This window comes from Lithobates pipiens, unplaced genomic scaffold, assembly GCF_037356315.1.
Source record: "Lithobates pipiens isolate NorthernLeopardFrog02 unplaced genomic scaffold, aLitPip1_a1.2 Scaffold_13, whole genome shotgun sequence".
In the NCBI taxonomy this organism is placed as follows: domain Eukaryota; kingdom Metazoa; phylum Chordata; class Amphibia; order Anura; family Ranidae; genus Lithobates; species Lithobates pipiens.
In genome coordinates this window covers 182,114,761-182,131,918 of record NW_027507718.1, presented here as the reverse complement: position 1 = coordinate 182,131,918, position 17,158 = coordinate 182,114,761, and the positions used below count along the sequence as shown (strand labels likewise).

The window sequence follows — 17,158 nt, the reverse complement described above, 5'->3', positions numbered from 1 at the left end:
ATTACAGTGCTGGTGTCAGTGCACTCTATCATGGTGCTGGTGTCAGTGCTCTATATCACGGTGCTGGTAATCATCTCCTGCACCCTCGTAATAGCCTACCCTGACCTTTCTTCTCCTCCATTGCCTTCATGCGCTCTTGAGTCCTGAATTGTCAAAATTTCACATATAAAAAAAGACTGCTTGTAGTTGTCGATCCCAGATTCACTTCACACATGTGTTATGTCAGTGGCCATGTGGTGGGACTATGTGTGCACAGCTAGTAATTATTTTGTGGCTGGAAATATGACCTGTAGGTTTTTAAAGTTCGCCTGCCATTGAAGTCAATGGGGCCCACCGCAAACTTTGCGGTTCGCAAAACTTTTGGCCGCGTTCGCGGTTTGCGCTCGCGAAACTTCCCATCGGAAGTTCGTCCATCTTTACACAGAACATTGAAATGCAATAGTTTTAGTTGCTAAATAGGTATGCTAAATACCTTTTCTCATCAGCAGATAGAGCAGTCTTGTGACTTCTATCAGTGTCCAGCCAAGCACTGGTCAAAGCTTGTAGGAAGAGTTGTTATTCTCCTCTGACTGTCCTATGAGGCTGCATGACCCCTGACTTTGTTTGGACAGTGCTGATTGGCCCTGCGCTAATCACATGCAGTCTCCCAAAAAAAAAAAAAACCTCTGTAGCAATGTACACCAAACTGAGCATGTGCAGAGTACCCCCAAGTCTCTGGACCATCAGGAGATAGATTGGGGACTGTGGAAGATCAGAGAAGACAGGATCGGTCTTTTTACACAATGCAAGTGGATTAACCCCCCTAGGTTCCACAGTGAGTATAACAAGCATGCCTTACATCATATACAGACTGATTTTACTGTTGTGGGTTTAGTCACACTTTAAAGACAAATGAATGATGACTACAATGTAAATGATATTTATTACAATATATTTTAATATGCTAAAACTGTCATCCTGCTCCTCATATTACTAATTTTGCTCAGCTAGATCAATTAGTTGTTCTCTCATTGAACAATAATTTAGTGGCAAATATTTCATCAAGTACATTATCCGCAAAGAAAAAAAGGAATTTTTAATAACATTAATTCATGTTGTATATTTTTATTTGTAGGATTGTACTTTCTTTACAAGGAAAGAAATTCTTCGGTAAGTTACTATGTTACATTTGTCATGTACAGTGGTGTGAAAAAGTGTTTGCCCCCTTCCTCATTTCCTGTTCCTTTGCATGTTTGTCACACTTAAGTGTTTCGGAACATCAAACCAATTTAAACAATAGTCAAGGACAACACAAGTAAACACAAAATGCAATTTGTAAATGAAGGTGTTTATTATTAAAGGTGAAAAAAAATCCAAACCATCATGGCCCTGTGTGAAAAAGTGATTGCCCCCCTTGTTAAAACATACTATAACTGTGGTTGTCCACACCTGAGTTCAATTTCTCTAGCCACACCCAGGCCTGATTATTGCCACACCTGTTCACAATCAAGGCATCACTTAAATAGGAGCTGCTTGACACAGTAAGGTCCACCAGAAGATCCTTAAAAGCTACACATCATGCCGAGACCCAAAGAAATTCAGGAACAATTGAGAAAGAAAGTAATTGAGATCTATCAGTCTGGAAAGGGTTATAAAGCCATTTCCAAAGCTTTGGGAATCCAGCGAACCACAGTGAGAGCCATTATCCACAAATGGCGAAGACATGGAACAGTGGTGAACCTTCCCAGGTGTGGCCGGCCGCCCAAAATTACCCCAAGAGCGCAGCGACGACTCATCCAAGAGGTCACAAAAGACCCCACAACAACGTCCAAGGAACTGCAGGCCTCACTTGCCTCAGTTAAGGTCAGCGTTCATGCCTCCACCATCAGGAAAAGACTGGGCAAAAATGGCCTGCATGGCAGAGTTCCAAGGAGAAAACCACTGCTGAGCAAAAAGAACATCAAAGCTCGTCTCAATTTCTCCACAACACATCTTGATGATCCCCAAGACTTTTGGGACAACATTCTGTGGACCGATGAGACAAAAGTGGAACTCTTTGGAAGGTGTGTGTCCAAGTATATCTGGCGTAGAAGGAACACTGCATTTCATAAAAAGAACATTATACCAACAGTAAAATATGGTGGTGGTAGTGTGATGGTCTGGGGCTGTTTTGCTGCTTCAGGACCTGGAAGACTTGCCGTGATAAAAGGAACTATGAATTCTGCTGTCTACCAAGAGATCCTGAAGGAGAATGTCCGACCATCTGTTCGTGTACTCAAGCTGAAACGAACTTGGGTTCTGCAGCAGGACAATGATCCTAAACACACCAGCAAGTCCACCACCGAATGGCTGAAGAAAAACAAAATGAAGACTTTGGAGTGGCCTAGCCAAAGTCCTGACCTGAATCCTATTGAGATGTTGTGGTATGACCTTAAAAAGGCCATTCATGCTCGAAAACCCTCTAATGTAACTGAATTAGGACAATTCTGCAAAGATGAGTGGGCCAAAATTCCTCCAGGACGCTGTAAAAGCCTCATTGCAAGTTATCGCAAACGCTTGGTTGCAGTTGTTGCTGCTAAGGGTGGCCCAACCAGTTATTAGGTTTAGGGGGCAATCACTTTTTCACACAGGGCCATGATGGTTTGGATTTTTTTTCACCTTTAATAATAAACACCTTCATTTACAAATTGCATTTTGTGTTTACTTGTGTTGTCCTTGACTATTGTTTAAATTGGTTTGATGTTCCGAAACACTTAAGTGTGACAAACATGCAAAGGAACAGGAAATGAGGAAGGGGGCAAACACTTATTCACACCACTGTATAGTTTAGAGTACTCATTAAAAAGAGTTGGAGTTTAAATGCTTATACATATGCATTTTTTTTTATAAGTGGATCTGTTAATTTTCCTTTCATATGTCTGTGTAATAAAGTGTATGTCAAGTGAAAAACTTGTTTTGGATAGAACGTGGAAGGGTGAGAACCCCTGTCAGTTTTTTACTGCTATTCAATGGGGCTCTGTGTCTATTTGCACAGGCATTTAACGATGCTTCAAATTTCAGTGGCAAGAATCTACTGATTCCTGCAGCTGGGACTGACAGCTGCATTCGGATAGCTGCAGATACTGAGCCTGTACATTGCAATGGCAGGCTGCAACTATTCATGACTGTTCGCATAGCCAGCCTGTGGCTTGATGCACTTTGTGGGGCTATCCACAAAACATCAAATATGCAAATACTTTATCAAATGCAGATTAGTTTGTGGGTCTGACATTGGAAGACTGTTCAGAAGGATGTGAACAAAATAAAAAATTGTGTAGAAGAGGACTTTAAAGGACATATCAAGAGAGACTGGTAACAACAAAAGTACACGCAATTAAAAATCAAAGATATATCAAATAAAAATACACATATGTGACCATGTCTATATGTTACATCAAAAGGCTCACATACAGTACTGTATACTTATATACAGTGCCTTGAAAAAGTATTCATACCCCTTAAAATGTTCCACATTTTGTCATGTTACAACCAAAAACATAAATGTATTTTATTGGGATTTTATGTGATAGACCAACACAAAGTGGCACATGACTGTGAAGTAAAAGGAAAATTATGAATGGTTTTCCATTTTTTTTTACAAATAAATATCTGAAAAGTGTGGCATGCATTTATATTCAGCCCCCTGAGTCAATACTTTGTAGAACCACCTTTCGCTGCAATTACAGCTGCAAGTCTTTTTGGGGATATCTCTACCAGCATTGCACATCTAGAGAGTGACATTTTTGCAGATGCTTCTTTGCAAAATAGCTCAAGCTATGTTAGATTGGATAGAGAGCGTTTGTGAACAGCAATTTTCAAGTCTTATGCCGCGTACACACGGTCAAACTGTATGACGTACTTAGTCTGGCGGAAAAGTACGCCAGACTGTCCGTCGGAATTTCCGAACACGCTACTTGCCCACACACGGCACTTTTTGAGCGGACTAATACGGCGTACTAAGTCCGCCGTACTATCCGCCCTACTTTTGAAATGAACGGACTCGCCCACACACGCGGAGGAAAGTCCGCTCATTTCGAGCGCGTCTCCAGGTAGGCGGGGCCCGCGAAGGAGACGTCGCTGGCCCCGCCGCATGGTATGGACTTAAAGGGGAACCCCAACGCCGAAAAAAAACGGCGTGGGGGTTCCCCCTAAGTCCACAGCAGACCCTTGTCTGAGCACGCTACCCGGCCGGCCAGGAAAGGGGGGCGAGCGAGCGCCCCCCCTCCTGAGCCGTACCAGGCCGCGTGCCCTCAACATGGGGGGGTGCCTTGGGGAAGGGGGGGCCGCGCGGCCCCCCCACCCCAAAGCACCTTGTCCCCATGTTGATGAGGACAAGGGCCTCTTCCCGACAACCCTGGCCGTTGGTTGTCGGGGTCTGCGGGCGGGGGGCTTATCGGAATCCGGGAGCCCCCTTTAATAAGGGGGCCCCCGGATACCGGCCCCCCACCCTATGTGAATGAGTATGGGGTACAATGTACCCCTTCCCATTCACCTGTAAAATAAAAGTACAAAAAAAAACACAACACACGAGATAAAATACTTTATTGCACAGCTCCGGGGGTCTTCCGTCTTCGGGGGTCTTCTCGCCGGACTCCTCCGCTATCTTCTTGTAGCTCTTTTGCTAGCGGAGGAGTCCGGCTTTCTTCCTCGCCGCCGGTCTCTTCTCCCGACTTCGGGGGTCTTGTCCCCCTCTTCGGTTCTTCTGCCGGGCCACCGCGCCCTCTTATAGCTCTTTTACAGGCGGTGGCCCGGTCTTCTGTCGCCGCCGCCGCCTTCCGTTCTTCTTCTTCTTCTTCTCCTTCTTCTCCAGGAGATGTTGACTCGATGTTCTCTCTGGCCACAATGCCAGGGACGCGCTGCATGGCCACTTATATAGGGACAAGGGGCGGTGTCACATGGCTTTATGTCACATGGGTTGGTCACATGGGTTGATGTCACATGGGAACTGTGACATCGTAAGGGGGCGGGGTCACCATGTGACACCAACCCATGTGACATAAAGCCATGTGACACTGCCCCTTGTCCCTATATAAGTGGCCGCGCAGTGCGTCCCTGGCATTGTGGCCGGAGAGAGCGTCGAGTCAACATCTCCTGGAGAAGAAGAAGAAGAAGAAGAATGGAAGGCGCGGCGGCGGCGGCGGCGGCGGCGGCGGCGGCAGCGGCGACGACAGAAGACCGGGCCACCGCCTGTAAAAGAGCTATAAGAAGGCGCGGTGGCCCGGCAGAAGAACCGAAGAGGGGGACAAGACCCCCGAAGTCGGGAGAAGAGGCCGGCGGCGAGGAAGAAAGCCGGACTCCTCCGCTAGCAAAAGAGCTACAAGAAGATAGCGGAGGAGTCCGAAGACGGAAGACCCCCGGAGCTGTGCAATAAAGTATTTTATCTCGTGTGTTGTGTTTTTTTTTGTACTTTTATTTTACAGGTGAATGGGTAGGGGTACATTGTACCCCATACTCATTCACATAGGGTGGGGGGCCGGTATCTGGGGGCCCCCTTATTAAAGGGGGCTCCCGGATTCCGATAAGCCCCCCGCCCGCAGACCCCGACAACCAATGGCCAGGGTTGTCAGGAAGAGGCCCTTGTCCTCATCAACATGGGGACAAGGTGCTTTGGGGTGGGGGGGCCGCGCGGCCCCCCCTTCCCCAAGGCACCCCCCCATGTTGAGGACACGCGGCCTGGTACGGCTCAGGAGGGGGGCGCTCGCTCGCCCCCCTTTACTGGCCGGCCGGGTAGCGTGCTCGGACAAGGGTCTGTTGTGGACTTGGGGGGGACCCCCACGCCGATTTTTTTCGGCATTGGGGTTCCCTTTAAGTCCATACCAGGCGGCGGGGCCAGCGACGTCTCCTTCGCGGGCCCCGCCTACCTGGATACCCGCTCGAAATGAGCGGACTTTTCTCCAGGCGGGAAAAGTCCGCTCATTTCAAAAGTACGGCGGACTGGCATACACACTGCCGGATTGTCCGCCGAAATGCGAGTACGACGGACAGAATTTCAAAAAAAACGAAATTCATTGTACGCCGGACTGCACGCTGAAAAAGTCCGCTGAAGCCCACACACGAGCGGACTGTCCGCTGAAATGTGTTTCGGCGGACTAAGTAGGCCATACAGTCCGCTCGTGTGTACGCGGCATAATAGATATGTTAATTATAACTCCACACATTTGACCCTCTGCGTACTTCATTCAAAGTCCTGCTTTCTTGTTCTCCTCTGTATATATTAATAGGGATGGAGGCTGATAACATCGTCATCTCCTCATATAAAGTCCCCTCTTTTAGAAACCTAGAGAATTACATTTTTGCCTATTTTTCTTTGCAACATCAAGCTCTGTCAGGTTGGATGAAGAGCATCTGTGAACAGCAATTTTCAAGTCTTGCCACAGATTCTCATTTGGATTTAGGTTTGGACATTAACTGGGCCATTCTAACACATGAATATGCATTGATCTAAATCGTTCCATTGTAACTCTGGCTGTATGTTTAGGGTCCTTGTCCTGCCGGAAGGTGAACCTCTGCCCAAGTCTCACGTTTTTTGCAGACTCTACGGGGCAATCTTAGATGAAATCTTGTTATTTGGTTCCATCCATCTAATCATCAACTCTGACCAGCTTTCCTGTCCCTGCTGAAGAAAAACATCCCTACGATACAATGCTGCCTCCACCATGTTTCATGGTGGGGATGGTGTGTTGAGGCTGAGGTGCAGTGTTAGTTTTCTGTCACACATAGCATTTTGCTTTTAGGCCAAAAAGTTCAATTTTGTTCTCATCTGACCAGAGCACCTTATTCCACATGTTTGCTGGGTCCAAACTGCAAATAAGACTTCTTATGGCTTTCTTTAACAAATGGCTCTCTTCTTGCCACTCTTCCATAAAGGTCAGATTTGTGGAGTGCACGTGCCCTGTACACACAGCCAGACATACCAACGACAAAATCCGTTGGATTTGTTCTGACGGATTTTGGCCCAAACTAGTCTTGGCATACACACGGTCGGGGCTGGTGCAAGGATTTTTGACACCCTAGGCGAAACCTCATTTTGCCGCCCCCCCCCCCCACAGCCTCACCAGCGGCCATCAAATACAAATTCACCAGCACCCATCAAATACAGCCTCGCCAGAGCCCATCAAATACAGCCTCGCCAGAGCCCATGAAATGCAGCCTCGCCAGCGCCCATTAAATGCAGCCTCGCCAGCGACCATCAAATACAGGCTCTCCAGAGCCCATTAAATACAGCCTCACCAGCACCCATCAAATACAGCCTCGCCAGAGCCCATTAAATACAGCCTCACCAGCACCCATCAAATACAGCCTCGCCAGAGCCCATTAAATACAGCCTCACCAGCGACCATCAAATAAAGCCTCACCAGCAACCATCAAATACAGCCTCACCAGCGACCATCAAATACAGCTTTGCCAGCGCCCATTAAATACAGCCTCACCAGCGACCATCAAATGTAGCCTTGCCAGCGCCCATTAAATACAGCCTCACCAGCAACCATCAAATAAAGCCTCACCAGCAACCATCAAATATAGCCTCACCAGTGACCATCAAATACAGCCTCACCAGCACCCATTAAATACAGCCTCGCCAGCGCCCATTATATACAGCCTCGCCAGTGACCATCAAATGCAGCCTCGCCAGCGACCATCAAATAAAGCCTCGCCAGCGACCATCCAATACAGCCTCGCCAGTGACCATCAAATGCAGCCTCACCAGCGACCATTAAATACAACCTTGCTAGTGACCATCAAATACAGACTCGCCAGTGCCCATCAAATGCAGCCTCACCAGCGACCATTAAATACAGCCTCGCCAGCAAACATCAAATACAGCCTCGCCAGCGCCCATCTAATGCAGCCTCACCAGCGACCATCAAATACAGCCTCGCCAGCGCCCATCTAATGCAGCCTCACCAGCGACCATCAAATACAGCCTCGCCAGCGACCATCAAATACAGCCAGTGCCCATCAAATACAGCCTTGCCAGCGCTTATTAAATACAGCCTCACCAGCGCCCATCAAATACAGCCTCGCCAGCGACCATCAAACACAGCCAGTGCCCATCAAATACAGCCTCGCCAGCACCCATTGAATACAGCCTCACCAGCGCCCATCAAATACAACCAGTGCCCATCAAATACAGCCTCGCCAGTGACCATCAAATGCAGCCTGGAAGGGGGGGGACATTTAGCAGAGCAGATCAGTCAATATAATACATATACACACACATTTTAAAACTACATTTCATTGTCATCGCATATACAATCTCATTAACTCAACAGTTTTTACTTAGCACACCAGTAACACCTGTTCCTCGCTTGCAGTTGCACCAACTCTGCTGTACCTGCCTGCTGCTTCTGTTCTGTATCGGTGCAGTGCCTGATGCCTCTTCCAGTTCCAGCCAGCCCAAGCTACATCTGTCCCCAAGCCCAGAAAGCCACTGCCACACTATACTATATCCAATTCCCATAATGCATCCTTCATCCATGTACTCCGCTCCAGTAGTGATGGCCAGGAGAGTGTGGGGGGGGGGGGGGGGAGCCAAGGGGAGGGCTGTGCTGCTGGCCTGGACACACACAGGAAATGGACAGTGTTGCTGTGTGCTCTATGGTGGGACAGTCACATGACATGTCTGACAGTGTCAGAAGGAGAGCGGAGAGGGAGGGGGGAAGGGGGGCTGCTGCTGCCGGACAGTGACACTGTGATACACAACGATCAGAGAGCGCCCTGGGCGCCGCCTTGCTGGACAGACATGTGACACTTGCTGGTTGCTCATATGATAGAAGAGCAGAGAGGAGGGATCACTGTGTGGTAACACTGTACTGTAGAGCGGGGAGGAGGGGGGGGTGGGGGTTGGTAGCGCTGCTTGACATGGCTCTATGGAGGAAAGACAGTGCGGGAGTAAAATAGCCAGCGGTCGGGCGCCCTAGGCGGCAGTGCGTCCTAGGCGGTTGCCTAATCCGCCTAGTGGTAGCACCGGCCCTGCACACTTTTCTGAATGCGGAGATGTAGAACACATACGACGGGACTATAAACGGGCCAGTAGCCAATAGCTTTCATCTCGTAATTTATTCTGAGCATGCGTGGCACTTTGTCCATTGGAATTGTCTACACACAATCGGAATTTAAACGATCGGATTTTGTTGGAAAATTTTAGATCCAGATCTCAAACTTTCTGTGTCGGAAAGTCCGACCGTGTGTACAGGGCATAATAGTTGTCCTGAGGACAGATTCTCCCACTTGAGCTGTGGAACTCTGCAGCTCCCTGAGAGTTACCATGGGTCTCTTGACTTATTCTATGATTAATGGTCTCCTTGCCCACCCTGTCAGTTTGGGTGGACAGTCATGTCTTGTTGGTTTGCAGTTGTGCCCTACTCTTTCAATTCTCAAATAAATGATAGATTGAACAGTGCTCCGTGAGATGTTCAAAGCTTGGGATATTTTTTTATAACCTAACCCTGCTTTAAACTTTTCCACAACTTTATCCCTGACCTGTATGGTGTGTTCCTTTGCCTTCATAATGCTGTTTGTTCACTAAGGATCTCTAACAAGCCTCTGAGGACTTCACAGAACAGCTGTATTTATATTGAGATAAAAATTACACACGGGTGGACTCTGTAGAGAAAATAATGAGAGAGGGGGGCGTGGCCTGGACGGGGACCTAGATGGCCGCTTGAGTTCGGAGCTCCTGCCTTCTGGGGACTGCACGGCACAATTTGGGGAGCCCGACGCACTTTTGAATATGAGCAGCTCCACCAGAAGCTCTTCTGTCTCCCGAGCTTCGGTGGAAACCGGGTCACAGCTGCACCGTAACATCCCGGAGCTGTTCCGGACACAGCCCCAACTATCACAGGCCGCGCTGGCGGCCTCCCACGCGGCGGCACAGGCCCAAGCACCGGCCTCGCCTGAGCTTCCCCCGGCCGCGCCAATGCATACCATGGGCGCACGGTCTCCACCTCCTTCTCAGCCGCCGAGCCTGCTCGATCTGGAGAAGTTTGCGACGGACATTAAGTCCACCGTGATGGCGGCGGTGGCTGACCTCCGCTCAGACATACAGGCCGTGGCGCACCGCATCAGTGAAGTGGAAGAGGCCTCGAGAACCCATGCTGCTGCTATACGCCAGGTTCAAGGGACATACGATGCCCAGCGCACCCACCTCCTGGAGTTGCACAGGCACGTCAAGGACCTGGATAACCGCGGACGCAGACACAACATCAGGGTCCGCGGCGTGCCTGAACATATTGACCCGGGACTCCTCCAGCAAACTGTGAGTAACATTTTTAATTCATTAATTGATCGCCCAGCTGACTCCCCCATTGACATGGAGAGGATACACCGAGCGTTGCGCCCCCAACCCAGGGAGAACGAACTGCCCAGAGATGTGGTCTGCTGCATCGTAAACTTCCCCCTGAAAGAGGAGATCCTTAAAAGGGCCAGGGAGAGGGGGCGCATTGTGCACGATGGCGCAGAAATTAAGTTGTTTCAGGACTTATCCCAGATAACTTTGCAAAACAGGAGAGCAGTACGCCCCTTGCGGGAGGCCCTACGGGCTCGCAACATTCAGTACAGGTGGAGGTTCCCGTTTGGTCTGTCTGCGTCCGCGAGGGGACGCACGGCCCTGCTCCGTACGCCAGAAGACTTACCAGCTTTTTGTGACCAACTGGACCTTCCTCGTGTGGACCTTCCGGACTGGTACTCGTTCTATTATCCAGCTGAACCCTGGTTGCCGGTCTCTGTCAACCCCTCGCCGAAATCTCAACGACAGAGATCCAGAAGACACCGGGATGGTCCTCTTTCCCCGGGTAACCGCTCCTCCCGCCGAGACCTGTACCAGCAGGGCCCTGGTTCTCCGTCCTCACCTTCGGCCAGGAGGGATCGTTTGGATGCCTGAGATTTTCGCCTTATCCTTACTCCATGCTGCCATGCCTGAGCCATCTGATGGATGATCTTTTACTCCCTCACCCTTACAAGGCCCGATTTCTGGAGCTACTCTCTGGCCGACTGCCCCTCGCTTCCCCCCCCTGATTCTCCCGTACCCTACACCCCCCCCCCTTTTTTTTTTTTTCTTTTTTTTCTTTCTCTTTCTTTCATTTTTGTTTTTGTCAGATCCTGCCATGGGCCAGAAGGACTTGTGCCCTTTAGAGCCCCTGATGACACCTGCCTCGACCTGGACGTTCTTGGTGATGCCGCGAACTCTCCATATTCTCTGGACCGGATTCTTCGGGTATGATCGGCTCCGAGGGCAGGTAAGCTTTTCTGCTCCCGGCCGGGGGATGTCTTGCCTTCTGTCCCCCTAGACAATGTCCTCCACCCCCTCCCCTTCCATGTTCTGGATACTCCGATAGCATCACCCTGCCAAAGGACACGTTGCCTTGCCTTTACAATTGAACTGAGGGATGGCCCCTGCGCCTTCATGGATCTGGGAACGACTGTCCTCTGGCCCTTGTAGCAGGGACCCATATTAAGCTCTTACAGCCTCGATTATGCCCTGACCCTCGGAGCCGGAACTACGCAGTGACTTGCTCGGTTGTGGAGGTGCTTCAACCGCCCTTCTCTGGCCCGTCCACGTTTTTGGCCCTCTTTGCTTTGTTTACTCAGTTCCTACTTAAAGTACTTACGCTTTTTGGCTTGTCCCTGCCCCTATGTCTATTTTTTATTTTTTATTTCTTTTTTTTTGGACTGGATGTTTGCTATTACCAAGGGGGGGGCTCCGCGCACGTCCTCCTAGTCAGGTGACCTGGCCCGTTGGTTGCTGGTGCCTCTGGGGGGACGGGCGCGGATTGCCCTCCGCTTACTCCCCTCAGTTTTCCTTCTGTGGGGGGCTGCTTTGTCCCGGGGGGCGGGGGGTGGAGGTTTGTGGGTGGGGGTGGGATCATCGCATTGTTATTTGTTTTGCTGCAGTGTCTGGGTGGGGGATTTTTATTTTTTTTTATTTTTTTTGAGGCTTGGTTCTAGGTTTTCACCCGGGGGTTTCCTCCTCTCCCTACTATGGGGTGGTTCCCTCCCCCCTTCCCTCTCCCTTCTATCCCTTCCCCCTCTTTTCCCTTCTCCCTCCCCCCGTCCTCATCCCTCCCCCCTCCCAGTCCCCCCCTGGCCCTCCCGGTCCCCCTCTGGCCCTCCCTTTGTCCCTGCCTTCCCTTCCCCCCCATCCCCTTTTTTCTTTTTTTCTTTTTTCTCTCCTCCCCCTTGGCCCTTACCCCCCCCCCGGATGTGGAGTTGGTGAGGAGGATACTTACTCTTATATTGGCCTGTACCACAGGTGCGAGGGGCCGGATATGGTAGTCATGGAGATTCATGGTTCACACGGAGGGGACAGGAGGAGAAATTTGGATGTCCCTCCTTGCCTCTCTAATTGTTACGAAAAATACATTCGCATGCTTGTTAATACTCAGGTTTTGGTTTGTTTACGGTGTTATGTATATTTGTTGCACTAATTTTGCATGCTGACTCCCTATTGTTATACGCACTTTCCTTTAGCTGGGTTCTACCCCTGCGGTCCCTGGACTGCAGAGCCACCTGTGGTTCTCCTGTCCTTTCTCTCGTTCTCACACAGTGGGTCCATACTGGATCCCTGCTGACTCCCCAGTCTACTTTTGTCTAGGTGGAATAGTGTCTCTGTTCTCACCTCTGGTAATTTTCCCCAGTCCTTGTCCCCCCTGCTTCCCTTTGCCCCCTTACCCCTAACTTTTTATTTCTTTCTCTTTCCTCCTGTTTTTCTGTCCTCTTCTGGGACTGGTTCTGCTCGTCCCCCATCTTATTGCTTGCCTGGTGGGGCCCGTTCCTTGATCCCGGTCCGCCCCCCCCCCCCCTCGGGTCCCTGAGCCTCTCCACCGTTCTCCTGTGGTTGGAGGTTTCCCAGTTCATAGCCGCTTGGCCGCTGACATGCCGCACAGAGCCGCTTTTACCACGCCTGTCGAGCTGAAGTGTGTCTCTCTGAATGTGAAGGGACTTAACGCCCCTGAAAAGAGATCGCAAATTCTGACCTCCTTGTCCAAATATAAAGCGCACTTCATTTTCCTCCAGGAGACACACTTCCGCTCGGATGCGATACCCAAACTATCCAATCATATATACCGCACGGCGATTCACGCCACGAACCCAGTGGCGAAAACAAAAGGTACTTCCCTATTGATATCCAGACACGCCAACTTCCACCAAACTGACTCCCTGATCGTCCCGGAGGGTAGATTCGTCTTCCTCAAGGGTACGTACGCTTCCAAACCTATAACTCTTGCAAACATATATTGTCCTAACGAACACCAAGTTTCCTTTTTCAGGAAACTGGGTGACCTTCTCTCTTCCTTTCAGACTGGCCTGGTTCTCCTGGGAGGGGATTTCAACGTGCCTCTGAACCCTGTTCTTGACTCCTCATCGGGAGCTTCGGCCTTACCGTACAGGGCTCTCAGGCAAATTAAATTGCAACTTCAGAATCTGACCTTGCACGATGCCTGGCGCACCTTAAACCCCTCCGGGAGGCACTACACCTTCTATTCGGCTCCCCACAATAAATATTCGAGAATAGATTATTTTTTTATCACCCAAACAGACCTGTCCCTATTGCAACGTACGACCATTGAACTGATGTTCTTGTCTGACCATCACCCCATCACGATCTCACTCACCTTCCCTGATAGGACCACCAGATCTAAAACATGGAGACTGAACCCTTCGGTTCTCTCCGACCCGGTGACGCTGGAGTACTTAAAGAGCCGTATTTCCCTCTACTTCGATGAAAATGCCTCCCCGGACATTTCGGCAGTTTCTCTATGGGAAGTGCACAAATGCGTTATTCGGGGGGAACTTATCGCGCTAGCCGGAAAGGCTAAGAAGCTGCACCAAACGTATATATCCGACCTGACCAAAAAGATTGCAACCCTGGAAACAGCACACAAACAATCGCGAGCCCAGTCCACCTTGCAAGAGCTACTGCATGCACGCGCGCTCCTTCTAGAGGAACTGAACAAGCGAACTAGGCGCCGCTACGTACTGGGTCAAAAGGTGTTTTACGAGCAGGGAAACAAGAGCGGCCGTCTTTTGGCCCGCTCGGTCCAGGCCTCTAAAGCCTCGTCTACTATACACCACTTGAGGAATGCTCGTGGATCACTTTTGAATAAGAATGAGGATATGGCTAACGAGTTCGAGGCCTTTTACTCCGATCTATATAACTTATCCCGGCCCCAGTCTGGTTCGCCCTCATCTACCACTCGGTTGGATCTCATTAGGCAGTTCCTTTCGCGTAATTCCCCGACGCCAATATCTCCCCAACAAGCTCAAGCCATGGAAGCTCCGCTCACCAGGGATGAGCTGGATCTGGCCATTAAACAGATAAAACCCGGCAAGAGCCCAGGCCCGGACGAATTCACGCTCCAATATTACAAACTTTTCCTAGACACGCTAGCCCCCAAACTCCTCGCGACCTTTAATGCGCTTTCAGACCCCCAGACCCTGCCCCGCGACATGCTCATGGCGCATATCGCTGTTATTCCAAAAGAGGGGAAGGACCCGTCCCTTGTCTCCAATTATCGGCCCATATCACTCCTGAACGTGGATATAAAATTTTTTGCAAAAATGCTGGCGAACAGGCTGCTTCCTCTGATCCCTGAGATTATTTCTCCTGACCAGATAGGATTTGTCCCGGGTAGGGAGGCGAGGGACAACACGATTCGTACCCTAAATATACACCACTGGCTTACGTCCTCCTCCTCAAAGGGTTTCCTTCTATCGCTGGATGCTGAGAAGGCATTCGACAGAGTGGCCTGGAATTACATGCGGGAGACGCTAGTGGCTGTTGGTCTGGCGCCTCGTATGCTTGCCTTTGTGATGTCCCTATATTCCAACCCTTCGGCACGAGTGAGGGTTAATGGCCACCTGTCGAATGCCTTCTCTATCAGCAATGGCACACGCCAGGGATGCCCCCTGTCCCCCTTAATCTACATCTTGACCCTGGAGCCCCTACTTAATAGCATTAGAACCAATCCTGATATTGAGGGCATCTCAGTGGGTGACAGGGAGTTCAAAGTCGCCGCGTTTGCAGATGACGTGTTGCTTTCCCTTCGTTCGCCTCGCATAACCTTTCCCAACCTTTTGAAGGAGCTGGAACACTTCCATACCCTTTCTAATTTGAAGATCAATTACACTAAGTCGCAAGCCCTGAACGTTACCCTCCCTGCTTCGGAAGTGGCTCACTGCCGGGAAGTCTTCCCCTTTCGTTGGGAGGAGGAAGCTATTACTTATCTGGGAATTAAGATTACCTCCAAACTAACGGACTTGTACGCAGCCAATTTTCAGGTGGCTCTTGCGGGGATTCAGTCCCATCTTAAGGAATGGATGGGACTGAACGTGTCTTGGTTTGGTCGCTCTGCACTAATCAAAATGATCGTCTTGCCAAGGCTCCTCTATTTAATGCAAACCATCCCGATTCACCGCCCCCCTGTCTTCTTTGCCACCTATCGCAAGGCTTGCTCTGAGTTTATTTGGAGGGGCTCGCCCCCTCGAATAAAATACTCTACGCTCACTCGGCGGAGGAGACTTGGGGGTATTGGTCTCCCAGATCTCCGACGATACTACTTAGCTAGCCACCTAACAAGATTGGTAGACTGGAGCATCCACGATTCCGGGAAAACCTGGATAGCCTTGGAGTCTTCGGCTTCAGTGACCCCTCTGCACCAACTCCCCTGGCTTTCCCCCGAGCACTGGCCACAGGAACTCTGCTCGCACCCTCTCATTTTTCCCTCCCTCTCTGCCTTTAGACAGGCGTTGAAGGCCAGCTTGGCTGCCTCGGAGCCGGGGCCGCTGACTCCCCTAAGGGGTAACCCAGCCTTCCCCCCGGGCGTGGCGCGTTCCTTCTTACTCCGAGAATGGTCCCATGACGATGTTTTGGCCCTTCACTTCTACTCTCGGGGTGCCCCCCTTTCATTTGAAGCCCTGACAGCTATCTCAAACACGTCCTCATTCTCCTTCTGGTTCTTTCGCCAAATTCGCCACTTTCTAATGACCCACGCCGACCAGTCATGCTGGTCCAGGCAGCTCACGCAGTTCGAGTCCCTATGTCACCAGAAAACGACGCAGAGACACCTAATCTCGATTATATACGCGCTCCTCTCCTCGAATCAGTCCGCACCCCCGATTTCCGCGCAAATAGCCTGGAATAGAGACTTGGGCTCTCCCCTCTCGGCGGACCAATGGGAGGCGATATACGATAACACTCACAGATGCTCCCTCAACGTAGCTGTCCAGGAGAATGCTTACAAGATTGCCACTAGATGGTACCGTCCACCGGTGCGTCTCCATAAATTCTCTCCCTCCATCCCCGATACATGTTGGAGATGTGGCGAGAGTGGAGGCACTATGCTACACATCTGGTGGTCCTGCGAGAGGTTGCAACCCTTCTGGAAGGAGGTCAGTGAGATCATTGCACAAGTTACAACATATAATTTGGACTATACGCCAGAACAATTTCTCCTACACCACTCTTCCCTGACAAGAAAAGCATACTTTAAATCGCTGGCCATGCACATGGTAAACGCGGCTAGACTCTGTATCCCAATACATTGGCGCTTGACTCGCGCACCCACAATTGGTGAATGGCTTCGGAAGGTCTCCGCCATTAGAGAAATGGAAGAACTAATACACACCTCGCAAGACAGGATGCATAAATTCTCGTTCACCTGGGCGTGTTGGGTTCATTTTACGACCACTGGCCGGTATCGACAGCTGACGAGTTAGAGCGGCTATCTGCCTGGGAGCCCCGGGGGGGGGGGGGGGGTGGGCTCCGCCGGGACTGACTGACGTGCAGCATCCCCAGACCCCCCTTTTTTTCTTGTTCTCTTTGTTTCCTTCCTTCTTTTCTCCCTTTTGTCTGTCCTAACCCTCTTCCCCTTCCCATCTCTTCGGAGTGTCCGACGTTCACCCACAGGTAGTAGGCCTCACTTGGGCCCTTTCCAGTTATCCCGGAGGATACTCTTTGCGATCTATTGGAACCAGAATCACCTGATTGACTCCCCCCTCTCATGGGCTGCAGATTGCCGCCTGGGGAGGGGGGAGGGAGGGGATATGGATTGAAGATCCTCCCTCCACGAGCTATGATCTATATTCCTAAGAGTGTGCTGCCGGTTCAGTGTGTTCCATATGCTATGCATAAGATGTACCC

At 50.4% G+C, this 17,158-nt stretch overlaps 1 protein-coding gene across 1 annotated transcript in view; it reads left to right on the top strand.

The window, feature by feature from the left end:
• CIB3 (calcium and integrin binding family member 3) overlaps positions 1-17,158 on the top strand; it is a 168,417-nt gene that overhangs the window by 48,921 nt on the left and 102,338 nt on the right. Inside the window, exon 2 of the mRNA XM_077478546.1 lies at positions 1,115-1,149. Within this exon, the coding sequence (XP_077334672.1) occupies positions 1,115-1,149 (35 nt within the window). The remainder of the gene's footprint in view (positions 1-1,114; positions 1,150-17,158) is intronic.